The sequence below is a fragment of the Ovis canadensis genome, chromosome 25, assembly GCF_042477335.2.
Source record: "Ovis canadensis isolate MfBH-ARS-UI-01 breed Bighorn chromosome 25, ARS-UI_OviCan_v2, whole genome shotgun sequence".
NCBI classification, from domain to species: Eukaryota; Metazoa; Chordata; class Mammalia; order Artiodactyla; family Bovidae; genus Ovis; species Ovis canadensis.
Genome location: NC_091269.1, coordinates 43,077,005 through 43,104,916, shown reverse-complemented (window position 1 = coordinate 43,104,916; position 27,912 = coordinate 43,077,005). Strand labels below are relative to the sequence as shown.

The following is a 27,912-nucleotide window of genomic DNA, read 5'->3' as shown; positions in this document are numbered from 1 at the left end:
TTTGTAAAAACTTCTAATTATCACAATTACAGCTTCTTAAACTAGTGAGCAATTTTGTCCTCAAAGATAAATATGACAATGAGAAGAGATTTCAGAATATAAATATTTTAATCATTCAAATAGCAAGCTTAATATCTGTTTCAAATTCTTTATTATACATCATGGTTGCACAATTTGAGACTGGTTAAATACAACTGGTTTTCAATTTTTCTTTGAATATTTTCCAGATTACTACATGCAAGTGACCATGAAAATATTTTGCATTTTAAAATTCTGAAACTCTGAACAGGCACTTACATGAAGGAAAACATTATCATTCACAGATATCCACATTTATAACCAGTGCTGCAGCACTGGAACTTTTTGCCAGTTAAGAAGTTGGTTACTAACCATTTTTCAAAGAGCCACAGTAGTAAAATAGGCTTAAAGAAATGTAATTTGGGTTACTTAGTTTACTCATAAAGTAAGGTTAACTGACAAGACTTGCACTGAAGTGTATAAAAAAATATTGGTACAAAAACCAATGAACCATAAGTAGTTTCACACATCAGGTTTTAGTTCCTATGCCCCGTATTTAGTGTATCTGAGATCAGACCCCATGCATAGCATAAAAACAGATGACTGCAACCTTCTTTTTTAGAGGCTTTCAACAATGCTTGAGTTTAATGTTAAAAAAATTTAAACATAATGGACAAAGAAGTTTAAATCTGAGTTTGAACTAGTCAAGGTTCTGATTTAACAAATGTGAAATGTCCAGATCTGGGTAACTACATGCTTCACCAGTTCTGAGTGCCCTCATCCTCCAATTTTCTCTGGAAAAGAGAATATTTGCAACAAAGTTTATATTTGCGTACATGTGCTAAAAAGATTCCTTAAATCAAAAAAAAACTTTTTTCAAAGTATTATGGAACAATCATATAGTTTTAACAAATCCTAAACTGCCAACATAAAATCCACTCCACACTGCAGAAAACACAACAGTGGTACCTGTTGGATAGCAGTAGCAAAATGGTTACTTAATATGGTCCCCGCCCCAAAAAAAGCTGCAATGACATGCTACATTATCCCTTAGGGGGAAAATTTAATATACCACAGAAGCTTTCAAAGAGAACGAAATTCAGGAAGCCATGGAATGGTAGACTCAGAGGCACCTACAGTGAAACACTCATATGCATTTCTCAAACACATATAGAAAAACATAAACGTAGTTTTCAAAAATATTGAGATGCCGTGTTTTAAATCTTTGCAGGCTGTAAGGGCCACTCAGGTTTTCTAATTTTATTTGAACACAAATTTTTTTGCATGTAGAGAGAGTAAGAGGTAATCATTAGCATAAGAAAGAAGAAAAGAATTTATAATCAACATTATGCAGAAAAAAAGCACAAGTACAAATATCAACCTACTCACATGAAAATATAATGTTTATGCTGATGTATATCTGAGTGCTTATGATCAAATCAAAGTGTGCAGTTAAAAAAACAAATTAAAAAAAAAAAAAAAACGGCAGTTTAAGAAAGTTCCAGTGTTTCAAAGAAAGCACTTTTTAAAATGTATATACATGAAGAACAGTTATGTCGTAAAATAAATTCAGCACTGTAAGATAAAGGAAGACTATCATAAATGGAGTTTTGGCCTTTTCCCTGCCCTACACGCTGCAACCATCTTTAACCTGCCAAACCTAAATCTCAACGGATATAGGACGTTTTTTTCTTCTTTTTTTTCTCCCATTCAGTTCACATTTCAGGCTGCTCAGCAGATGCCTGTGATTCTGGTGATTCAAATCGCTGGTGAAAGTTTGTTCTCTGTTTCCTCAGTTTTTCAGGAGCTTTTCTCCACAAAATGATCTCCTAGAAAACAAATGCATAACAAATTAATATCCTCAAATTAATATTCTTGTATTATGCCTTAAATTTTCACCACAGAAATAATACACTTCAATTTTAACCATAACAAAACTAACTTCTTCCCTACAAAAGCTCTCCTCTTTTCCTGATGGACCTACTTTCTTTCAATTCTAATAATGGGTCTCCCCTTCTGCCAACTCTGCTCCCCCAACCAACACCTATGTACACTACCCACCATGAATCCAAACTGACACAAAGGTTTAGCTACTACTGCTTTAAAGAATTCCTAAAATCTGTCGTTTAGTTTGTTTCCCCCGTCCTTATCCAAATTCAAGCCCTTGTCACTAAATATTTCAGCTTCCTAATAGATGGCTCTCCCTCCCTTGCCTGAAACCCTTTTTTAACCCGTCCTATCCATCATTGCCAGACTCGTCTAAAACACTGCTGGATGACTCTTAAGTAGCTCTCAGTTCCTCCAGGATAAATCTCCAGCCCAGTGTTCAAGGCCCTCCACAACCTTTATCCAATTTACTAACATCACTCTTCCCCACCAAGGTCCCAGTACCCAGCCAGCGAACTGGGTTACTCTCTGCCTTTAGATGCACTTCAAATTAAACTTTCCCTCCATCCTCCCCTTTATATTCTTCAAATTTCGATTCCTCTGCCTGTCTTACCCTAACCAATCCATCCTGAGAGCTCTTCTAAACTCTTTTTTAAAAATAATAATTTGAATTTATTTTTGGCTGTGCTTGGTCTTTGTTGCTCTGCAGACTTTTTCTCAAGTTTCAGTGAGCAGGTGGTGGTGGTGTAGCCGCTAAGTCGTGTCCGACTCTTGTGACCCCATGGACTGTAGCCCGCCAGGCTCCTCTGCCCATGGAATTTCCTCCAGACAAGAATACTGGAGTGGGTTGCCATTTCCTTCTCCAGGGGATCTTCCTGACCCAGGGATCGAACCCCAGTCTCCTGCATTGCAGGCAGATTCTTTACCAACTAAGCTAGGAGGGAGGCCCTTTCTAGTTGCTGTATACAGGCTTCTCATTGTGGTGACTTCTATTGGTGTGAAGCACAGGCTATAGGGCATGTGGGCTTCAGTAGTTGCAGCACGTGGGCTCTAGAGCACAGCAGGCTCCATAGTTGTGGCACACAGGCTTAGCTGCTCCTTGGCATGTGGGATCTTCCCAGACAAGGGACCAAACACTGCATCAGCAGGCAGATTCTTTATCACTGAGCCACCAGGGAGGTCCATCTTCTAAATTCTTCAAATTACTTGCTTCATGAAGTCATGGCAGGCTGTTTGTTTTTTAACCAACATAGCAGAATTTAAACATCTAAATGAATGACCATGGCAGGCATTACTACTCAATAGGGTCATAATATGTAATTGATTTGAAAATTGTAAATTTCACATAATCTAATTTGAAGTTATAAATCACATGTTTAACTATATAGCATTATGGCAACATTAGCAAAATAAGTTTTCTCTCTTCCAAATTGCTGTCAAACCATTATTTAAGTTTTCTGTTACTTATATAATTTTTCTTTTTCCACAAATATGCAATGTGAGAATTGTAAGGAAAAACTGTTTAAAAAGGTGGCTTTTATATTCTTCACAGTCCTCAGCACAGAATGCTTTCTTTTTTCCCCCCAGAATAATTTCCAATTTAGCTTTGAACACTCAACTGACATTCAAATATTTATTACTCTGACAAAGAACAGAGAAGACCATTCTAATCACAGGCTTTACTCAAAATTCACTGAAAGCTTTTAACTGATTTTCATATGAGAACAAGTTTTATGATAAAGATATTTTAAAAAGTAATAGATTTGGGTCATCTCAAAGACATTTATAAGAGGACTGTTTAATTAGGGAAAAATGGAAAACTGAAATCCATCAAGTGGATGCAGTCATGAAAAATGAAAGGAAATCTTTATTTGTTGATAAAGGAAATCTATTAAAGACACTATTGAATGAAAAAGCAAATTAAGGATCAATATGCATAGTATGATCTAAAAACAAATATACAAATTTGTCTGGGAAACTATCACAATGGTGGTGGAATTTCTGTTGACCTTTATTTCATTTTTTTTGCCTGATTTTTTTAAAAAACAAATAGCAGGTATGTTTTTATAAAAAAACAAAAGTTTTAAGAGAAAAAAAATAGAAGCCCTGCCAAATTATAGCCCATCCTGGAGTCCTGCAGAATGACTGGAAGGAGACTGATCACAACAGAGATCCATTCCTGCCTTACTTCTGTGTCACACTTTCAGTGCTCTCACTTACTTAGAAACCCCCACTTGCTCAGTACAATAAAGCATAGAAAAGTGAGTGCTTTCCAGGTGTTTTTAGAACCACCACAGAACAAAATACCATGTAGGTGGCACCATACCTGCTGCTTGAAGTACCTTCTGTCTTCTTCATCAACAAGGACTAGATTCAAAAAGTACCTTACTGAAAATTTTTTGTTCACATCTCTCATTGTTGGAGTTGGGTCATATCCTGCTAAAAATAGTCTTATTGGAATTGATTCACCTGAAAGAAAAGCAGTGTCTATTTAGTTCTAAAGGATGACCAAATACAGTTACGTAACACCTAAAACTAAGTATTATAAAGACACTAACGCTTCAGTTCCTCCTGAGACGGGAGCATAACAAAACTTTAGACCAGAGTTTCTTAGTGTTGACACTGCTGACATTTTAGGCCTAATAATTCTATGTTGTGGGTAAGGTCATATACACTGTAGGAAGTTCAGGGCATTCCTGGTCTCTGCCCATAAGATGCCAGTTAACAGTCCCCAAAGATGACAACCAAATACGTCTCCAGACATTGCCAAACTTCCCATGGGGAGGAGGGAGTAAAAGTGCACCTGGCTGAGAACCACCAGCTCTAAAGTCAAATGCCTGGATTCGAATTCTAACTCCAGTCAAGTATATCCATCTTATAAAGAATTTGTAAGGACTATATGGACTAATATGTGTAAAAGCTTCAAACAGTGCCAGCATTTAAGTTCTACTCTAGCACTTTTGTTACTTTCAAGCTTTCATGAATTTTGCCATTTCTCATCATGTGTATAAATTCTTGAATACTTATTACTAATAAGATTACTATTTTTGGTGACTTGATAGCTTCTCTTTTCCTAAGAGTAATTATTGGCCTATTCTGTTTTGAATTCTTTTTATGTAATACTTTTCTTGTGTGTATCTATTTCCTTAAAGATATACAACCGAGGGCATGGAAAGGGAACAAAGGAGAAACCTCAGGTGAAACAAACATGCCCTGTTCCTGATCAATGATGAGTGCTAGCCCTAATTTATATAGGGCAGACTGGAGGGAGGAGACAAAAAGTTCAAAAAGAGGGAACCAGATGGGTTGGGGCCACTCCTTCAGGGGTCAGCCCACCCTCATGCCTTGGGGGGTATACTATCCTTTGTTTACCAAATAAAATTAAGCTGTAACCAGGGGGCGGGGCGGGGGGGAAGGATATACAGCTGGTTTCTTTTACATAAAAATTTGTGGCTGCTGGAATTTTACTAAGTAATGTTGCAAAACACACAAGTACACAGGCATGAGTTTCAAAGTCAGAAAGGCCCAGGCTCAAACGCCAACTTTGCAATGATTAGCTCTTGAAGGAAACCAGAATATGTCACCAAAAAATGTGCCTCTTTGACATTAAAATTATTTCTGAGCTGAAGGCAATTAAGCAGCAGTGAAAGCAAAAAAGAATTCCCCTATTCTGCCTAAAGGCAGGATATAAATTATTTTATTGGAGACACCCTCTCTTTAGCCCAGGGATGGCACCAGAGGAATCTGCAAACAAGCCTACTCTGCTAGCTTCCTCCCTCATATTTACCGTCCCATAGTCTGTGCCCTTGGAAGCCTAAGCTGCTTTCCTTTGCCCAGTCGTTTCTCTCCAAATTTACTGTTCTTTTGAAGATGCTATATAAGCTGAAATGCTAAGTCACTGCTTTGAGTTACTTTTTTGTTGAGGTTTCTCCTACATGAGGAGAAGACAATGGCAACCCACTGCAGTACCCTTGCCTGGAAAATCCCATGGACAGAGGAGCCTGGTGGCCTGCTCCTGAGCAACTGAGCGACTTCACTTTCATGCTCCTGCATGATGTGCACTGCATGCGTTAAAAAACTGTTTTTCTCTTAATTTTGTTAAACAATTCTAGCTGAAAATCTAAGTGGGTAGAGGTAGTTCTGCCTACCCTAACAAGTTTTTAACCTCTACATCTCAGTTTCAGGGATAAAATAAGGGCTACCGCTACCTAACTCAAAGTGTATATGGAAGGGAACTTTAAGCACCTGAGAATACAATGCCTCATCAATAGTTGGCACTCAATAAATGATTAACTGCTTTTTGAAGTAATTACTAACAGAGTAAGAAAAGCCAAAGACATAAATTTAAAATGATAAGTACTGGCTTCATTATCTTAGATACTGAAAATTATTTAGTAAGGGAGCTGCTTATTTTCTTGGGGGCTATATAGAAATCCAAAATCCCACAGAATGAATGCTCAGCTATACTGTACCTTATGTTCAGCATGAGTAAAAAAAGATTTACAGAGAGAAACTCTTGTAACAGAAGACAAAATATTATAAATTCAGAACTAGGGAACAGATATACATCAATGTCTTTCCTAAATTCTAAATTTAAGCTGAGTAAAAAATTAAACCTTATTTCATACCAGAAAGTACTACTACAGTCTCCTCAGTATTTATACAAAGATGATCTTAAAAATCATTGTAAAAATCATTTTAAGAATTCACATATTCACAGTGAATAAATACTTTCAAGCTAAACTGCCATCAACACTGCTATCTGCACTACCTATAACACAAAAGAAGTAAAAGAAGAGTTCATTACCTTTAACTGGTGCACCATCCATTATTTCATATTTGGCGATTGTTTCTGTTTCTGTTGTGGTACTGGGTCCTAGGGCAATAATGTAAATGATATTAATTTAAATATTGCTAGAATATAATTTCCAGGCTTATACCTTCTTCCTATTTTCTGACAGTATTTTAGTCCTAACTGACTTTCCCCCTTTTGTGAAAATGTTGATCATTCTTCTCTATTTCTTGATCCACACTTATTTGCCACCCAACTGAGGTCTCACTCCCTTCTCCTCAAAGGTAATTCAGTAGACGCCTGAAAAACTGCAGGGGCTGAAGTGCTTCACTGTACATGCATGAAAACCTGCATGTAATTTACAGTCCCTGCTCTGTATCCTCCACTGCTCCCTGTCCACAGCATCCACAGTTCCTTCCTATGCAGATTCAACCAACTGCAGACCATGAAGCAGCATAAAATCTACTACTAAACAAAATCCACTGTAAGTGGACCCATGCATTTCAAAGCTCATGTTCTTCACAGGTCAACTGTATACAGCTCAGAAATACTAAGGAAGTCTCCACAGACTTCCTTCCATCATTCCTAGTATCTGCTGAAACAGAAACTAGGAAGGCACAGCAGAGCACTGACATGCTAGCTTTCTCTGTAACACCCAAAATGTCTTTTCTTGTTAACTTTAACAGAGATAAAATATCAAAGTGAATGCTTAATTGACATACAGTTCTTTTGAAGAGTCAATGATACAAGTTTAAAAGTATACCAAAACACACAGTAATGATCCCAATGTTGTAAAGTATATAACATGCAAAGACTAAGATCTGTTCTGGATTATGAGTACAAATTATTTCTTATTGAAAATTTTCTAGAACACCCAAACATCATTTTTATAACTAGAAAAAAATGTTTAAATAACTTTTTTAAACAACAAATGGGAAACTGAAGTTTGGTTTTAATATCTTTAAGTCACTTTAGCAGGTAAAATTGGAGATTAAGAAATTACAGATGTTTATGACTACCAATTATAAATTCTTAAAAAGTGGTGCCTAAAATTCTTTTTAGCAGAAAACCAGGAAAATTAGAGGGAACAAATTAAGTCTATATACTAATTAAAACTAGGGGGGAAAATAGGCAATTCCTTAGCGATCCAGTGGTTAACACTTTGTGCTTGCACCGCAGGGGGCATGGGTTTGATCCCTGGTCAAGGAACTGAGATCTCAGAAGCCTCATAGTGCAGCCAAAAAAAGGGAAAATTAAAAAGCAGTTATGAACCAATAAATGATTTGGGGTAACTCGTCAGCTATCTGGAGAAAAGTAAAGCTGGATCCATAGCTGTTTCTTGCTTACATCAGGCCAAATTCCAAATGAATTAAAACTTTAAACAAAATTCCTAAACTACAATGTATTATTTTAGTAGAATCAGGCACAGAAGATTATTTTTAGAACCTCAGTGTAAAAAAGGCCTTTCTCACTGTGGTACAAAACCCAGAATCCATAAAAGGAAAAACTGACAATGTGACTTACACAAACATCAAGAACTACATGGTAAAAACTACCACAAGCAAGACAAATGGGAAATTTTGCTGCTCTTAATACAGAAAATGGGATTGATTTCTCTAATATATAAAGAGTTTCTACACTTCAAAAGGAAAAGACTAATAATCCAATAGAGATGGGGCAAAGGATATGGATAGGCAGTTTATAGGAAAGAAATACAAATGGCTTTTATACATGTGAAAAGATACTCATCCTCACTCGAATGAGAAAAATGAATCAAAACTACAATGGGGAACCTTTTCCCCGCTCCCATGAGATCAGCTAAAGTTTTATAACATTGTGCTTATAAGAACACATGGAAAAAAAGGCACCTTCCTACATTCACTGCTGGTAGTAATACAAATTGGTACAGTCCATAAAGAGGACAAACTGATAATATTAATCAAAATTACAAATGAATATATCCTTGGAAACAGCAATTCCACTTCTAAGATTTTATTTTGTATATAAACTAACACATGTGAAATGATATTATTAAGTGAAGTGTCCCTAAAGCATGCACTGTACATACCCACTTGACTAAAAGGAAGGGTGTAATAAAGAGGCACCTGCATGTGTATGAATAAATGTTTAAATGATTTTAAAACTTGTATCACCCATGAGTAGCTGGGATACATTACTGTATAATCATTCACATTTTATTTTTGAACCATGTGAATTATCTACTCAAAAACTAATTTTTAAAAACATAAATGAGTAACTCACTGCCAGCAATATTAAGTATCAAAGTCAGTATCCAAGGTGGATATTTAAGTTTAAACAGTATTTTAAGATTTTAAAATTTCAACTAAAATGAACTTCAATTCAGGAACCCTTTAACTTACCAATTCCTGTGATCTCTTTTTTAATCAGTTGTAACTCCATATGTTGGATTTTTATTCTTACTAATAAGAAGTAAATTTTTCCAACAATCACATCCTTTAAATGATACCTTTAGGGAAAGAATATTTGTCACTTACTAAATATCAATTTACAAAACAGTGAAATATGTCCTGAAAAGGTTTATTAGATATCTGTAGGATAATTACTATTTAAGAATACCATTCTGACTATTCATGTATTTAATGTTCCTTTTTTTCAAAAGAGTATTCATCATTTTACTATAAAAATTAGGAAAAAAAACTTTTACTTGATCATCAATAAACCTCAGAGGGAAAAATTAGCCAGAATAATTGTTAGTCACCTATTTAGAGGTCAACTTCATTTCTAAAGAACTTAAGCGAGGAAAATTAAGATTTTTATGCCTGAAAATGTTTGGCATATGAAGATGTTCCGAACATTAATCACCTGGTCACAAAGAGACCTTCTCTAGGTTTGAATCTCAAGATAATATCCCAAGAGTTGACTAATGTAATTATGTCTCTCTGAAGGGAGACTTCCAGTGACAAGTTTTAGGTCCTAAACTAATAATTTTATCAACAATATAATTTAAGACTCTGAACACATGTGTATCACAATTTCAGTGATATAAACTGGGACATGACAAGCAATAAAAATCACATAGGGCTTCCCAGTGGTTAATAATTTGCCTTGCAATCCATAGGACACAGGTTTGATCCCTGGTCTGGGAACATCTCACATGCTATGGGGCAACTAAGCCTGTGAGTCCCAACTACTGAAGCATGCTCACCATAAAGCCCATGCTCCACAACAAGAGAATCCACTGCAATGAGAAGCCCACACACCTCAACTAGAGAGGAGACCCCGCCCGCAGCAACAAAGAGCCAGCACAGTCAACAATAGGTATATTTTTTAAAAATTCATATACCAGAAGAGTGCACAGGAAGAAGATAAAATAATGAACATTCATTTCTTCAACAAACAAACTTTAATGAAAAAATAAATAAAAGGGAAAACATAAAACAGACTTAAGTATCAAAAACCAAATGTTTTTTGATTAGTATGTTTGTTAAGTGAGTTTGGATCCACTGGATTTGAACAAATCTTGTTTGGATACTGACATAAACAAACTTTTATAAGTCATTTAAGGAAATGAATACTGACTAGATATGTGAACATGTTAAGAAAATATTAATATTTTTAGATGTATACTTTGGTGAAAGTTTAAAAAGACATTAATAAATAAAATTTAAAGAGCCCATTTCTGAAAAAACACAACATATATAAATGCATATACCCCCTCCCATGGAAAGCTATACAAAAGGATATTAATAGTGGTTGAGTGATAAAGGTGAAAATATATGGTATTTTTATTTCCCTTGACTTTTCTATATTGTCAATTTTTTTAATAATAAAAAGGTATTGTTCATGTAGTCAGAAAAAAGAGCATTTTTGCTTATTTTAAAGAGATGACTAGCTGAAACGATGCCAAGACAGTAAGATAGATTTTCACAGATTTACAGGATTAGCTGCCTTCTGAGATGGTGAGATCTTCTATTAAAAAATCACCAAGCAGAGTCTTACCAGGCATAGAATATGAAAGACATCTGCACCAAGTCAAATTCCTACTAAAACAAAACCAAATCCTTCTAAAGTTTCTTTCAGTTCGGAGATTCTGATGGTCTCTTAACATCAGATTAATGTTGATTCTATCCTTTCTTTGACCAATTTACAAAGACATACAAGGTTTATTTCTTAATTTTCCCTGACCATTTATCTGTTTGTAAAAGGTACTTACTTCGATTTATTATATTCAAATTCAATGTGTAGACAATCTTCAATGCCCACTTCCATCTTAATAGAGTTGTTTACATCAGGATAGGTAGCAAGCTGGTGAACAATAAGATCATATTCTTTTACCAAGTCTGTCAGTCTTCTTACTATTGTCACCTTAAGAAAATACCTACAAAAGTTAATGGAGAGGACAAGTTAAACCTCCTGTGAGATACCTCAGTGTTTCAAATAAGCAAACTTCAGCTTTCTCCTTCCTGACATTCCTTAGGGATCAATTTACTCCATTTACTTCATGAAGAAGTTTTCATTTTTAAATAAATGCCTTCACCATGGAAAAAATACAAAGTTCAATTTTAAGAATAGTGGACATACTTTTTAGATCTCTCTAGATCAATTCTTTTTTTCTTTCCTTTCCTACATCACTTCTTAACCATAGACTAAATGAAATTCATTGAGAAACTAATGGATTTAGAGGGTAATTCCATTTACAAGACAAATGAAGTATCTAAGAAACTGAGGTACATACAAGGGAAGTATATGACTAAAACTTCTTATAATGGGATCCTCTGAATCCTTTAGAGGGCTTCCCAGGTGGCACAGTGGTAAAGAATCCGCCTGCCAATGCAGGAGACCCAAGAGATGCAGGTTCGATCCCTGGGTCAGGAGGATCCCTTAGAGTAGGAAATGGCAACCCACTCTGGTATTCTTGCCTAGAAAGTTCCATGGACAGAGAAACCAGCAGGCTATAGTTCATGGGGTCACGAAGAGTTGCACATGACTGAACGCACACGTGCGTGTGCACACATACACACAAATCTGATAGAAGGATCTTATTACATCAGATCTGCATTAGCCAGAAAAAAAAAATATATATATATATACATATATATTTGACAGAATTTTCAAAATCTTAAGTCTTCCAGTCCAAAATTATAATTAGAAGTTTAGGACATTCAACAGTAGTCATTACCTTCTGGTTTGTGTATCATAAACTGTAGACAAAATCAATTCATACCTTAAGCGGACATTGGCACCGATGTAAGATTCATATGGCTTTTCAACTTGCATAAATTCAAAATCATAACTTCTGCTCTGAGTCAGTTCTCCAGGTAAGGCTAGTTCTTTCACTAGGTTTACAAATTCGTGAGTATTACTCTTGTCATTGAAAAGCTCTAAGAAATTTTAAAAAGAAAGACCAATTATGTTTGATATCCATCTCATCAAAACCCAAACTTCTACTTCCAGAGCAAGTAATTTTTATCAAAAGAATTACTTGGATTTGCCTTCACTTTAAATACCAGAGCTATGATCTGAATTCCATTATCCTATTTTGCTCCACATGGGCATAAAAAAATTCAAGTGGCATAGCAAAATGAAAATTTCTGTTATGAAAGAATTCAATCCTTTAGTGTAGTTAGGGTTTGCCCAATAAGAAGCTGTTTAAATTGCTACATTTCCAGCAATTATTTGAACTTCTTCCCTTCAAGACAAAAAATGCTTTGTTGTTTTGCTTTAGTTAGGCAAATATATTACCCTGATAAAACTATACTATGTAAAAGACTAAAATCAACTATCAGTTAATTACCATAATTTGCCCCTTAAGTATAATCTCATCCAAAATAGATACCTAAACAAACATCTACCCATTCCAATTTTGACACTTTCAAAATAGACAGTAAAACTTAGAAAGCTAAGATCTATTTTCTTTTCTCTTTCTGCATCTGCAGTACCCGAAGATTTATATAGTTTAACTCCTGCTAAAGCAAGAAATATATGTATGGAAACATACACAAGTTGATCTAAGTCAAGAAGAAATTGCAACTTTCCTTTTCACATGGAATTTTCTGTTGACAGGTGAGTCTGGCTACAGGTATAAACTAAGTTAGGAAGACAATGGCATGAGTAATTAGCAAGTGAAGGATGAAGGTGACACCGCTAATTGTGAATAAAGCTGGTGAAAAACCTAGGCAGATGGAAATTTCAGGGAGTCAACTAGTTTACTTGAATTATTTTTCAAGGCTGCTAGCTTACATAACTCCTTTCACTTTTAATAATCAGATTTCATCACAAGTAAAGGCAGCATGAGTCAAGTATCATTTAATATAATTAAAAGAAACATGATTATTTAATGTTTATAAAATAAATCCTTTTATTATGCAAAATCAAGTCCTTCTTTCCATAAAGCTAAACTCTAATTCAATTATTTAACTGCCATATCAAACTCTCTTCAAACTCAGTTAACAACAAGAAAAAGTAGTACTATTTTAAAACTCACCAATTTGACCTACAAATTCAATTCTAATTCCTTGGTGCTCTAGCCTCTTTCCAGGTTGCTTAAAGGCTACATTCACCTGCCAAAACACGAAATTTTAAGAGATGTTAACAATCCTTTGTGGGCCTACTAGCAGATTCCTTCCAGATGAATATAATATATAAATACTTCAGGTGTTCATTTCTGAAGTCTGAGAAACCACCACATACCTAAATTATGATGATCTTATAGCTCCAGAGAAGATAAAACTTACTCCTATACAATCACTAATGAACTTATTACTTATATGTACATTTAAAGCATCTGCTTTGTTAGGAAGGAATGTTTCTTTAGAGCTGGAGAACTACAAAGAATCAATAAAAGGGAAAACTTTCAACTATTCAAATAAGTTTTCTGGTCAAATAGTTAATTCTATAATAGCATTTTAATATAAAGGTTATTAATAATTCCAAAAACTGACCTAAAAGATCACTTTCAGCTTTTTACAACCAACCATATATTGTTATAATTTTTGATATTAAAAGCAACAGTTACTGCCCAGAGTCTGCTGCTCATCCTAAAAATAGAATATCTAAAGATTTAAATTTTGAGTATGATACATCTTATATACTTTTGAAATTAAGTATATAATCTAAAATCCCTAAATTTGTATCTGCTAAATGGAAACCTTAATATTACACATTTTAATTTGACAAAATATAAAGTACACAGATATTAAAAACAAAATTTCAACCATTTAAGGATTAGCTAAAATTAAAAAAAAAAACCATACTCCCAGGTTTGTTCTTTACTGTAAAAAATACTGGTAATGTGACTTAAAAGCTGTTCTTTCAAACAATGCTTCTCAATAGAAATCAAGAACCAACAAAATGAAGTTCAAATACTTCTGTTTATAAACTATGTAATTAAAATATTCATGCTTCTATATCTTCTACATCTATAACCAGGGTGAGTTAAGTTATTCACCTTCCAAAATTAATATGTCAGAAAAAGAAGTAAATAAATTGGAGTATATCACATGATGGAGTATAATTAAAGTATAAAAATAATAAGGTCAATGAATTTTTAATGATGTGGGAAGATGTGCATGATATGTTACATGTAGGAAGCATGGTCAAATTGTATACAAATATAATGCCAATTATATTTTTTAAAGTACAGAAAAGAAAAATTCTATGGGTAATTTTGTTTCCTTCTTTGCAGCTTTTTTTTTTTTTTTTGACAAAACAGCAATTAAGTTTAAAAAGTATATGCTACAGGAGTCCCAAGACAGTTCAATGGGGAAAGAATAGATGATATACAGACAGCAATAAGCACATGAAAAGATGCTCAATATTATTCATCATTCAAGGGAATGCAAAGCAAAACCATATGACCACTTTTCACCCACAAAAAATAATCAGACAGTAATAAATATTTCCAAGAAGGTGAAGAAGCTGCAACTCATACATTGCTGGAGAGAATATAAAACGGCACAGCTGCTCTGGAAAAGTCTGGAAGTTCCCCAAAAAGTTAACACATAACCCAGCAATTCCATTCCTAAGTCTACACTCCAGAGAAAAGAAAACACAGTCACACAAAAACGTATACACAAATGTACAGAAATATTCTTAATAGTCAATAAATAGAAACCCAAGTATACTTAACTGAAATGTCCTCAACTGAAGGATGAAGAAAGGTACATCCACATACTAGACAGTCAGTCAGTCAGTTCAGTCGTTCAGTCGTGTTCGACTCTTTGAGACCCCATGAACTGCAGCACACCAGGCCTCCCTGTCCATCACCAACTCCCAGAGTTCACCCAAACTCACGTCCATCGAGTCAGTGATGCCATCCAGCCATTCTCATCCTCTGACGTCCCCTTCTCCTCCTGCCCTCAATCCCTCCCAGCATCAGAGTCTTTTCCAATGAGTCAACTCTTCGCGTGAGGTGGCCAAAATACTGGAGTTTCAGCTTTAGCATCATTCCTTCCAAAGAAATCCCAGGGCTGATCTCCTTCAGAATGGACTGGTTGGATCTCCTTGCAGTCCAAAGGACTCTCAAGAGTCTTCTCCAACACCACAGTTCAAAAGCATCAATTCTTTGGCGCTCAGCCTTCTTCACCGTCCAACTCTCACATCCATACATGACCATTGGAAAAACCATAGCCTTGACTAGACGGAACTTAGTCAGCAAAGTAATGTCTCTGCTTTTGAATATGCTGTCTAGGCTGGTCATAACTTTTCTTCCAAGGAGTAAGTGTCTTTTAATTTCATGGCTGCACTCACCATCTGCAGTGATTTTGGAGCCCCCAAAAATAAAGTCTGACACTGTTTCCCCATCTATTTCCCATGAAGTGATGGGACCATATGCCATGATCTTCATTTTCTGAATGTTGAGCTTTAAGCCAACTTTTTCACTCTCCTCTTTCACTTTCATCAAGAGGCTTTTTAGTTCCTCTTCACTTTCTGCCATAAGGGTGGTGTCATCTGCATATCTGAGGTTATTGATATTTCTCCTGGCAATCTTTATTCCAGCTTGTTTCTTCCAGTCCAGCGTTTCTCATGATGTACTCTGCACAGAAGTTAAATAAGCAGGGTGACAATATACAGCCTTGACGCACTCCTTTTCCTAGTTGGAACCAGTCTGTTGTTCCATGTCCAGTTCTAACTGTTGCTTCCTGACCTGCATACAGATTTCTCAAGAGGCAGGTCAGGTGGTCTGGTATTCCCATCTCTTTCAGAATTTTCCACAGTTTATTGTGATCCACACAGTCAAAGGCTTTGGCATAGTCAATAAAGCAGAAATAGATGTTTTTCTGGAACTCTCTTGCTTTTTCCGTCATCCAGTGGATGTTGGCAATTTGATCTCTGGTTCCTCCGCCTTTTCGAAAACCAGCTTGAACATCTGGAAGTTCACGGTTCACATATTGTTGAAGCCTGGCTTGGAGAATTTTGAGCATTACTTTACTAGCATGTGAGATGAGGGCAATTGTGCGGTAGTTTGAGCATTCTTTGGCATTGCCTTTCTTTGGGATTGGAATGAAAACTGACCTTTTCCAGTCCTGTGGCCACTGCTGAGTTTTCCAAATTTGCTGGCATACTGAGTGCAGCACTTTCACAGCATCATCTTTCAGGATTTGAAACAGCTCAACTGGAATTCCATCACCTCCACTAGCTTTGTTTGTAGTGATGCTTTCTAAGGCCCACTTGACTTCACATTCCAGGATGTCTGGTTCTAGGTGAGTGATCACACCATCATGATTATCCGGGTCGTGAAGATCTTTTTGTACAGTTCTTCAGTGTATTCTTGCCACCTCTTCTTAATGTCTTCTGCTTCTGTTAGGTCCATACCATTTCTGTCCTTTATCGAGCCCATCTTTGCATGAAATGTTCCCTTGGTATCTCTAATTTTCTTGAAGAGATCTCTAGTCTTTCCCATTCTGTTGTTTTCCTCTAGTTCTTTGCACTGATCACTGAAGAAGGCTTTCTTATCTCTTCTTGCTATTCTTTGGAACTCTGCATTCAGATGCTTATATCTTTCCTTTTCTCCTTTGCTTTTCGCTTCTCTTCTTTTCACAGCTATTTGTAAGGCCTCCCCAGACAGCCATTTTGCTTTTTTGCATTTCTTTTCCATGGGGATGGTCTTGATCCCTGTCTCCTGTACAATGTCACGAACCTCATTCCATAGTTCATCAGGCACTCTTATCTATCAGATCTAGTCCCTTAAATCTATTTCTCACTTCCACTGTATAATCATAAGGGATTTGATTTAGGTCATACCTAAATGTTCTAGTGGTTTTCCCTACTTTCTTCAATTTAAGTCTGAATTTGGCAATAAGGAGTTCATGATCTGAGCCACAGTCAGTTCCTGGTCTTGTTTTTGCTGACTGTATAGAGCTTCTCCATCTTTGGGTGCAAAGAATATAATCAATCTGATTTCGGTGTTGACCATCTGGTGATGTCCATGTGTAGAGTCTTCTCTTGTGTTGTTGGAAGAGGGTGTTTGCTATGACCAGTGCATTTTCTTGGCAAAACTCTATTAGTCTTTGCCCTGCTTCATTCCACATTCCAAGGCCAAATTTGCCTGTTACTCCAGGTGTTTCTTGACTTCCTACTTTTGCATTCCAGTCCCCTATAATGAAAAGGACAACTTTTTTGGGTGTTAGTTCTACAGGAGGCAGAGCTCTCCCCACCTCACCTCCTTTATCACAGCCCATTCCCATGAGAGGTCCAGTCAGACCAGCCAGCAATAAGAAGCTGAACGTGTTCCTTAAAGACCAATAGCAGTCTGTGGTCAGAACGGGAGATGCCCCTTCAAGCTCTCTGTTCAGTTCTGTGAAACCCTTTCCAGCCTGCTGGTTTACCAGGAGAATCTTCTGTCCTGTGTGAGAAGGTTAAATTCCCCCAGAGCTTTGCATTTTAGTGGCTCTTTTATTTTATTTCATTTAATAGAGTTTTTATTTCATTACATTTTATTCTATTATATTTAATTCCCTGTTGGCTCAGAGGTTAAAGTGTCCACAATGCAGGAGACCTGGGTTCAATACCTGGGTTGGGAAGATCCCCTGGAGAAGGAAATGGCAACCCACTCCAGTATTCTTGCCTGGAGAATCCCATGGATGGAGGAGCCTGGTGGGCTACTAAAACATCATTCAGCCATAAAAAAGAATAGTGCTTTGATAAATGCTACAACATGAAAGAATTTTGAAAACATCATGCTACATAAAATGAGGCAGACACAAGAAGACAGATCTTGTATAAACACTTATATGAAATAGAAGAAGCCCAGAACAGGCAAATTTACAGGGGAAAATAGTAGACTAGAGGTAGCCATGGACTGGGAGAAAAGGGAAAAGGACAGCTATTGTTTAATGAGTACAAAGTTTCTGTTCGGGATGATGAAAAAATTTCAAAATAGTGGTGATGATTGCACAATTGTGAATGTGATTAATGCTACTGAATTATATACATTACAAATGGTTAAAATAGCAAATTTTATTATATTTTTGACCAAAAATTTTCTTAAAAGTAATAAACCTTGAAGACATCATGCTAAGTGAAAGGAGCCAAACACAAAGGCCACATGTTGTATGATTCTATTTATATGAAATGTCCAGAATAGGCCAAATCCATAGAGAAAGAAAGTACATCTGTAGATTAGTGGATGCTTAGTTCACTCAGGCTGCTGTAACAAAAAACAACAGACTAGGTGGCTTAAAAACAACATAAATTTACTGCTTACAGTTCTGGAAGCTGTTAAGTTCAAGATCAAAGCACCAGCAGATTTGGTGTCTGGGAGAGTTTGCTTTCTGGTTCACAGATGGCTACCTTTTCACTATGTCCTCACATGTCAGAAGGTGCACACAAGATTTCTCTATCCCATTCATGAGGGCACAGCCCTTATGACCTAATCATTTCCCAAAGCCTCTCCCCCTCCCCCTCCACTCAGCCCCACCCCACCTACAAGTACATCATACTAAGGATTAGGGTTTAACACACAAACCTTATGAGGACACAAACATTTAGTATATGGCGCCAAGCGAATGACTGCTAATGTTATGGTGTTTCTTCTCGGTGATGAAAACATTATGGAATTAGCTAGTGATGACAGCTGCACAACTTTGCAAAAGTAGTGAAAATCTCTTAACTGTATATACTCAGTAGGGTAAATTTATGATATGTGAATTATAACTCAATAAAGCTATATTTTTTAAATATAAAAGAAAGTATATATCACAAATAAAACAATGGAATAGAACAGAGAGGCTGAAACAGACTCATACAACCTCTGGTTACTGACAAAGGTGTCGCTACAATGCAGTGGTGGAAAGGATGGCTTTTTCAATAAATGTCCTGGGTCAATTAGATATCCATATGGGGGAAAAAATAATAAGTAGCCTTGACTCTTATGTCATAAAGACAAAATCAATTTCAAAAAACAGAGAATCTAAATGTGAAATATGAAACTACTTAAAATTATAGGAGGAACAGGAGAATATCTTCATGCCCATAAGGTAGGCAAAGATGTCTTAAATAGAATACAAAAAGCACTACCAAAAAGTAAACACAACATTTGTAGAGTATATTATTATTATTATTATATACTATACATTATACATTTGTCCAAACCCATAGAATATACGTCACCACAAGTGAACCCTTAGATAAACTACAAACTTTGGGTGACTATAATGTGTCAATGTAAGTTCATCCTTGATCAAAAATGTACCATTCTAGGGGCTGATGTCGATAATGGGAAATCTCTATACCTCCCTCGCAATTTTATGTAAATCTAAAACTACTCTTGGAAAAAACCTGGGAAAAAAGGTATACCTAGACAGCTCACATGTCAGGAGTATTCTTGCTCTAGGCAGTATGTCAGGTCTTCCAGTCTCTAAGATTTTTTTTCTAATACATGAAGTATTCTTCCTACAATGCATAACAAAGTTTGGAAACCAATGATTTAGTCCAACCTCAACTTATAGGTGAGATCTACAAAGTTAAATGACTGCCCAGAGCTACAGTGGTAAAGTCCAAGGCTAGATCTTCCAACCCCAGCCAAATGATCTTTTAACTATATTCAGACATTTTACAAAGCCTAGACTAGTGTCGTAAGACTTGTTTTTGGTGGTGTTATGTCTATAAATTTTGAAAATCTGAGGTTCAGTCTCTCCCTAGAAAAACTAGATTGGTATCTCTACCCCTTCTACTCAAAGTGAAGTCACTCAGTCATGTCCGACTCTTTGTGATCCCATGGACTGTAGCCCACCAGGCTCCTCCATCCATGGAATTTTCCAGGCAAGAGTACTGGACTGGGTTGCCATTTCCTTCTACCTCTTCTAATCCCACCATATTAACAACTCATCTTTTCCATAGATCAAGCACTATTTCCTTTACTTTTTTGATGTGTTCCATCCTTTTAATGATTTTGTCACTCTCTTTCAGATTTCTTCTCTTTCTCCCCATCATTTTAAAGGAAGAGTAAAGTAGAAAAGAAAAACATTTATTTCAGATATAACACTAAGACACCAGTAAGTGGCAAAGGACCAGAAGAGACGATGCAGTAAAACGGCTCGTAAACCTAAGTTCAACCTATCTAGTAACCAAAGAATGCTATCAAAAAATAGTATCATTTTTGCCTACAGAAATAGCAAAGGTTAAAAAGAGATCATATTCAGCTCTACCCTGAGTGAAACAAGGTATTAAGTGAACATGAGATTTCATGCAAATTTTCCAGGTTAACATGTATCGATACCCTTCAAATATTCATGTCAAATATTCATGTCCAGCCACTCCTAGGAATTCATTCTAAAGGAAATAATCTTATCCTACAGAAATCTGAAGAAAAACTTACGTATAAAATGTCTGTATTACTAAACACATGGGGATATACTACAAGCAATTTGAAAACAGAAACTAGTTAAATATCCAACAGCAGGGAAAAGGTATGCTTAATATATTACATATACATAAACATTAACTAATGCAGACAGACTAGGAAGAAACGCATTTAAATTTTAATAGTGAGTTATTTCCATATGATGGGACTATAGATAACTATTTTATTTCCCAAACTGTTTACAATGTATATGTATTATCTTAATAAGCAGGAGAGAAAAACTCTTAATATTTTTTAATCTTTTATATTTAGAAAAATTTTTTCAAACATTTTATGATTTGATTTTATCTAGGATATTACCATTCTTCCGTATCACAAATTAATGAGTAGTAATCATATTCCATAAGGTATAAGAATAATCCTTGGTAAGGAAAAGGGGGATAAAGTTAAACCACAGAAGGTATCACAAGTCTTATCTGAGCAAGCATGGACACATTCTAAATGTGCTTAAATCCTCTACAGAGTATCAAGAAATGAGATCAATAGACACAACGAAAGAAGTACAGACTGATAACCTATAAAGAATGAGAAAAAAACTTTTAGGAATTGTCTGTCTAGTCAAGGCTATGGTTTTTCCAGTGGTCATGTATGGATGTGAGAGTTGGACTGTGAAGAAAGCTGAGCGCCGAAGAATTGATGCTTTTGAACTGTGGTGTTGGAGAAGACTCTTGAGAGTCCCTTGGACTGCAAGGAGATCCAACAAGTCCATCCTAAAGGAGATCAGTCCTGGGGGTTCATTGGAAGGACTGATGCTGAAGCTGAAACTCCAATACTTTGGCCACCTCATGCAAAGAGTTGACTCACTGGAAAAGACTCTGATGCTGGGAGGGATTGGGGGCAGGAGGAGAAGGAGACAGGATGAGATGGCTGGATGGCATCACCGACTCGATGGACATGAGTCTGAGTGAACTCCGGGAGTTGGTGATGGACAGGGAGGCCTGGTGTGCTGCAGTTCATGGGGTCGCAAAGAGTTGGACACGACTGAGTGACGAAACTGAACTCGAGAATTATCCCCAGTCTCCATAACTCAATTAAAGGAGAAACAAACTTTGAGTGGATCACAGCCCCACTGTAGAAACTGTCATATGTTAAACAGATTCACATGGTCACAAACACAAAATTCTGCACACAGTTTAATTTAGACTCTGCCCATAACCATTTCAGTATAAGAATCTTTCCTGCAAGTGTTCTGTTGAATCAAAGCTTTCAGCTGACCTTCTGAAAAACATTTTCCATCTCTAATAAAATCATTCAAATTTAGATACAGCACAAGCCACTTTCACGACTAATTCTAATATTCTACAACTAGATAATTCTCCAAACAAAATATTTACCTTTCCTGAAACAGATTCTCCATCATAGAAAAGATAGTGCTTTTCTACTTTGCCATCTTCAGTTTTCATTTCCGCCATTTTCCTGGTTTCCCCATCATTAAGGACAACGTCAATCTCACAAATGGGACCGAAAAATCCTCCAAGAAAACTCTAAAATAAAAGAAAAATTCTCACAATTGTTTTGTCAGTCACTACAGTTTAAAATTCAAACTTGATTACCTATAACCTAAAGGTAACCTATGAATTCAGGATGAAGTAAGAATTCATACCAAATACTGCATCAAAACTAAATAAATATCATACAATATGCATATAGCTAATGCTGCACTGTACCCTTAAAAATTTATTGCAGATATATTTGTTTTCTACCACAATAAAATAAACAGTCCCCCCAAAACTAAATAAATTGAAACACTATAATTTCAATCATTTCTACAAGTAACCACTATAAATTATCAAATTCTAACATATACCAAAAATCTAAAAAATTAATCTTAACATCTGGATTTGAAAAAAGTTACCTTTAGTTATACATCTTTGAGGTTCTTTCATTATATTGCTATAATGAAACTCATACAATCCCAATTACTCATGAATTATTACAATGTACTACTTATGGAAAACCTACTGCTATATAAGTCTGAACAGGATATGTTACATTTGTAAACCCTTGAAATAAAACTGGCTCTAATAGAGGAGACTAATTAAATGTTAATTTTTCTAAACAAAGTGTATAAGCCTTGTTCTGTAAATCCTGAATAGGACAGAAGTAAAAGAGACAAAGATCAATTGCTTATGAATGGCAAAACACATTAGCTGGAAATAATACAGAATCCATTGGCTATTCCAATGTCACATATAGTTGTGGATTATTTTTTGCCTGCTATAAAAGCTAGTTTTCTAGTCTTTTTTAAAATTTACACAGACTTTTCTCTTAAAAACATAAATCTGGGGACTTCTTTGGAGGCCCAGTGGTTAGGATGTCACGCTTCCATTGCACCAGCACAGGTTCGATCCTTGGTTGGGGAACTAAGATTTGGAATGCTGTGCAGTGCAACAGAAATAAATAAATAAATAAACCCAATCATATCCTTCAATATGCTGGTAGCAGTATAAATTGGAACAACTACTTTAGAAAATAGTTGGCATTATCTGGTAAAGCTAAAGATATATATATATATATATATCAATGATCCAGCAGTTATACCCCTAGGTATCTACCCTAAACAGAAACTTACACATATAAACCAGGAGACCAATATAAGAATGTTCATAACATCATTGTTCACAACAGGCCCACTTAGGAAATAATCTAAATATTTATCAATGAGAAAATGGACACATACACTTTTATCTATATTCATACAGTGGGCAAAGGAATGAATTACAACAAAGATGAATCTCACATACACGTTGAGTGAAAGAGACCAGACACAAAAATACACACTGTATTATTCCCTTTATTAAAAAATAAAAAACATGATGCACATTATAGTGGTATTAGAAGTCAGGAAGTAGTTGGAAGAAAGCACTGGGGTACTATTAATGTTCTGTTTGGTTTTATCTGAGTGCTTAACACATAGGTATATTGACTTTGTGAAAGTTCATCAGGCTGTACACTTATTTGTGCACTTGTCTATAGTTAACACTTACTTTAATGAAATGCTATTTTAAACATACACATATACAATGTATTCCATAACATGGCCTATGCATATCTTGCTCTATTCATCCCTCCAGCCACACCAGACTCAAATGATGCAAGTTCTCAAATACGCCCAGTCTCCTTCTTGTCCTAGACCAAGTTATCCTAACAAAGTCATCCTTTCACTGTGACTCACCTCCATAAAGAGGCCTTCCCTAACTTCCTAATGAAAACTGAATTCTCCAAATCTGGGAAATGCAACACCATGTAAGTTTACTTCATCATTTATTATAAAAATGTTAGTCACTCAGTCATGTCCAACTCTGCAACCCCACAGGCTGTAGCCCACCAGGTTTCTCTGTCCATGAAAATTTCCAGGCAAGCGTACCAGAGTGGGTTGCCATTTCCCTCTCCATGGGATCTTCCCAACCCAGGGATTGAACCCAGGTCTCCTGCACTGCAGGCAAACTCTTTACCATCTGAGCCACCAGGGAAGCCCATTTATTATAATCTGTGTACTTACTGAGTATCTGACTCCCCAACTGAACTATAAACTTCATGAGGACAGAGACCTTATCCTTTGCTCAACCCTGAAGACTCAGTGGCCAGGGGCAGCATGTGGCATTTAATAGAAGGCATTCAAATACTTGTTGATTGTTAATTTTGAGTAAAACACATATTGTCCTGATAATAAAAAATAAATGGATACATAAAAGAAATGAGCTAAAACTTAGCATGTTTGGTAAGACCAGCCCTCCCCCAGGCAGTTGGCATTGATGCAGTAGTGAAGTCTAGAGCAAGGAGCTTGAGTTAAGGCTCAGTTCTGTGCTCAGGAGTAAGGATAATGGCAAACAAGCTAACAATCCTGCTAAGGCTATGCGGATCACAGGGTGATACTACTAATATGATGGACGGAGACTGTTTTCCTAAATTCTGAGCTTGCTTCTTTGTTTTTTGGGGTTGTTGGTGGTTTTTTTTGGCTACAGCACACTGTTTGTGGGACCCTGGTTATCAAACCTGGGCCCTTGGCAGTGAAAACACAGTGTCCCAACCACTGGACCACAAGGAAAATTCCTGCTTCTTCGTTTTTATTAATCCTTTATTAACAAAAGGATTATAATTTCAAGAAAGCAACTCAATGAATTACCAGATTAGTACTCATACTCTAAATATATCAAGAGGAAATTTTCCTTTTGACAAGATGTTTTGTCCCTTCCTAGTTAGCTTTCATACCCCAAGTTTTAAACTCACAACTTGCTCAAAATGGTATACATTCTCCTAAGAGCTACAAATATGAGAATGTATAGCAGGTCAAAATCAGTCAGCTGATATTTACTAATCATCAACTACCTGCAAAGCACTGATCCAGCAAAGGGGGCAGGTACTGGGGAGCTGCCATGAGAGAAACAATTATGCAAGAATAGATGTCAGTCTCAAAATTTGAATCATAAAACCGAAGCAGGAAAATAAAAAAAATTTTTTTTATTCCTCCTTAATACTTCCTAGAGTTAGTTCCAGGAAAAATGAGATTTGAAAACTGTAAGAATTGTTTTACAAATGAAACAAAATATTATGGTTACTTTTTCCCACATACATAATGCTTAACATATACAACTGAACTGGGATTTGAAAGTTGATATTAAAAGATCAATACTCAAATATAAAATGTCAAAGTTGCCACTAATTAAAATGGTATAAAACAGACTTAAAAGTACATAAACTTCACAATTAACTAACGACAATTAGTAATTGTAAACAATAAGTCTTGTTTTGACACCATATATAAAACTTAAAAATTGCTAGGCATTAAAAATATGTAAAAACTATCTGTTGTCTTCAATCATTTTCTGCATGCATGAAGTGTTTCATAAATAGTGGTTAGGACTCAGTGCTTTCACTGCCAAGGGCACAGGTTTGATCCATCCCTGGTCAGGGATCTAAGATCCCACAAGCCACCTTGTGTGGCCAAAAATTAAACAAAGTTTTTATTTCAAGATGTGCATCTTCTTGCACATCCTATCATTTCAAACAAAAAGTTACAAAATTTAAATCTTTTAAAAATTATTCACAGTCAAATGATAATACTTCTGATTTATATAAAGAGGGAAAAATACAGAATTGTCAGAATGGTGAAGACTACAAGGCAAAGGAATAAACGCTGTAAAGAAGGTTAGGATATATTAACGTACACTTCTGCTGAAATTACAAGAGGCACTTCTGAAATCTTAAGAGAAAGACTGCCAAGATCTTTTAGAAACGATACCTTCAAGTATGTATTCAAAATATGGGATGTTCAGGAGCAATACTAGAAATTATATAAATCAAAACTCTTAGGTAGCCTTTAAATAACTACAGGGCACTATATATGACTAATTAAATATTAGCACAATTATTTTCAGTTTTCTAATCGTATCCTAAACTTCACATCAATAACTTTAAGATTTTTCACATAATTTGTAACCCAACATTGAGCATTACTATCTAGCAAAATTACAAGTGGATGTTAAAAGATGAATTTTATAGCCCTCACTAAAGAAATTTCACTACATCCTCTGAATGTAAAGAAAAGCAACTGAAGGTGAGGCAGAAGAGAAGCTCTCAAAATTTATTAACTTAGTGCATTCAGGAGCAATGAAACAGCAAATTTTCATACATATATTATTACACTTGTGCCTATTTCAGTGTTTCCAAGCTTTACAATTGTATTTGTTTCACGAGTAACTTGAAAATAAAAACTGTTCTTGAAAATAATGCATTAAAAGTAGTAATTTTAAATGTAAGCAAAAAATAGGAAGGCCTTTTACGTTTTCTTTGCAAATTATATTCAATTAAAGAAGCCATCTCTAACCCCCTGACTAGTAAGGTCACCCCCCAATGCTTCCTTATCACAGCTGTTTTACTTGTTTCCACGTTAAACAAGTCATCACACAAATGTTTATCTCCTTCTTGCCTACAAGCTACAAGAGAGCAAGGGCTGATTCAGTCTTGCTCAGAGCCCCTGGGAGCGCCTAAGTATAGCTGATGAAAAAAAGAGAAAAGGGCTCGAAGTTTAAGAATGAACATTTCTGTGCTCCTTTTCTTTTTTAAAAGTCAAAACAACTCGACTCCTGACTTTAATATGTATTCATCAAATGTAACTTTTTCAAAAAATAAACCTAGCTTAGTCTTGAAGCCAAGTCTCAAGCAGATTACGGAACCGGGTGAGCTCTGGGAAACCAGGTACTATTAAAGGAAAATACACAGTAGGCGCTCAACATATGCATGCTAAGTGAACCAAGTAAATGAATACTACCATAAAATGAGTCAAATGAGATCCAATTGAGAGGAAATCGCTAACACACACAAAGCTGAACGCCATCGTGCTCACGCTTGTGCTTCCCACTAATCGTGGTGCAAGTACTGACTTCCCTCCCTCCTCTGCTCCCTAGGCCATTTCAACATCCCAAAGAGATAAGTTTCCAAAATGGCTTGGTGAAGGAAATGAGAGCCAACGTTTAAACCAGTGGGCACGAAACTACTGCCTTTGACTTAAAAACGTCCTCCCCTCCAACGTCCTTTTCTTTTTCTCGCTCATTCTACAAGTGTCAACGTTAAGGCTAACCTGGGGCCAGGAAATCGCAGGTTATCACCATATGCTAGTTTAAAAAGAAAAAAAAAAACTCAAGGAGTTTACCAAGCTCCTGATCAACACTAGAAGAGAGTGACCAAGTCCACCGAGTCCGGAACTGGGGGACTCTTGGGTCACCCCATCTGAAAGGAAGCGAGGCTGCTCAGGAGCAGGTCTGGCTACCTTGGAAGGGGAGGCGGTGGCGGGTCCGCAGAGGCGGGATCCGAGTAACCAGCCACGGCCCCCCATAGCCGATCGAAGAACGCTGGCAGAGACTCCGACACAGCCAGGAGAACGCCTCGTCACCCGCAGGTACTCGGGCCTTGCCGAGACTGGGAAGAAGCGGCGCAGCCCGCTCTTCCCTAGCCCCGCGGCGGCCAGACAGGCCTAACCCGGCTCCCCGCCCTGCCCGCCTACCCTCTCCTGCCGCTCCCAAGAGCCGTCCCCGCGACATCGGGCCCGCAGTTGGCCGTCCGGCCGCGCGCTCCGGGACAAAGGCTGCGGGCGAGCGCGCGGGCCGCCGTGCACTCACCATTGTCAGCGCTGCCGCCGCCGCGTCCCCCCCACTTCACGCCTCTTCCCTCAGGAGAACTCCTAGCCCCAGTTCCCTCCTCCCAGGCGCCCGTCACGTGACCTCAGGCCGCCGGCCGCACGTGACCCGTCCTCTCCTTTCCTGCCCTCCCCTAGAGCAGGGCCCCTCTGAGCCTCCCGCCCCGCCCTACTGGCCAGACTGGCCCTCCGAGGGAAGGCCGTTTGGAGGAGGGGCCTCGTGCTCCACCCCACGGC

The 27,912-nt window shown here is 36.8% G+C and overlaps 1 protein-coding gene across 2 annotated transcripts; it reads right to left on the bottom strand.

Moving 5' to 3' along the window:
• Positions 1–134: 134 nt before the first annotated feature.
• Positions 135–27,912, bottom strand: VPS26A (VPS26 retromer complex component A). Of its 2 annotated transcripts, none has more exons than XM_069571952.1 (9): positions 27,659–27,912; positions 21,875–22,024; positions 13,164–13,239; positions 11,904–12,060; positions 10,893–11,057; positions 9,079–9,185; positions 6,713–6,781; positions 4,232–4,374; positions 135–1,847 (listed from the first exon to the last, which is right to left on the bottom strand). In XM_069571952.1, the coding sequence occupies exons 1-9, from the start codon at positions 27,659–27,661 to the stop codon at positions 1,734–1,736; spliced, it is 984 nt and encodes a 327-aa protein (XP_069428053.1). In that variant the 5' UTR covers positions 27,662–27,912; the 3' UTR covers positions 135–1,733. The 2 variants fall into 2 exon arrangements, with proteins under 2 accessions (XP_069428053.1, XP_069428054.1); XM_069571953.1 differs by having other exon boundaries at positions 27,544–27,728.

Bases quoted from the DNA above. Each gene is read 5' to 3' on its own strand.
- VPS26A (XM_069571952.1), bottom strand. The intron at 13,240-21,874 runs GTAAATATTTTG...GTGTTTTGGCAG, and splicing joins GAGAATCTGTTTCAGGAAAG to GTGAATGTAGCCTTTAAGCA. The intron at 4,375-6,712 runs GTAATGAACTCT...CTTTTCTTTCAG, and splicing joins GGATGGTGCACCAGTTAAAG to GTGAATCAATTCCAATAAGA.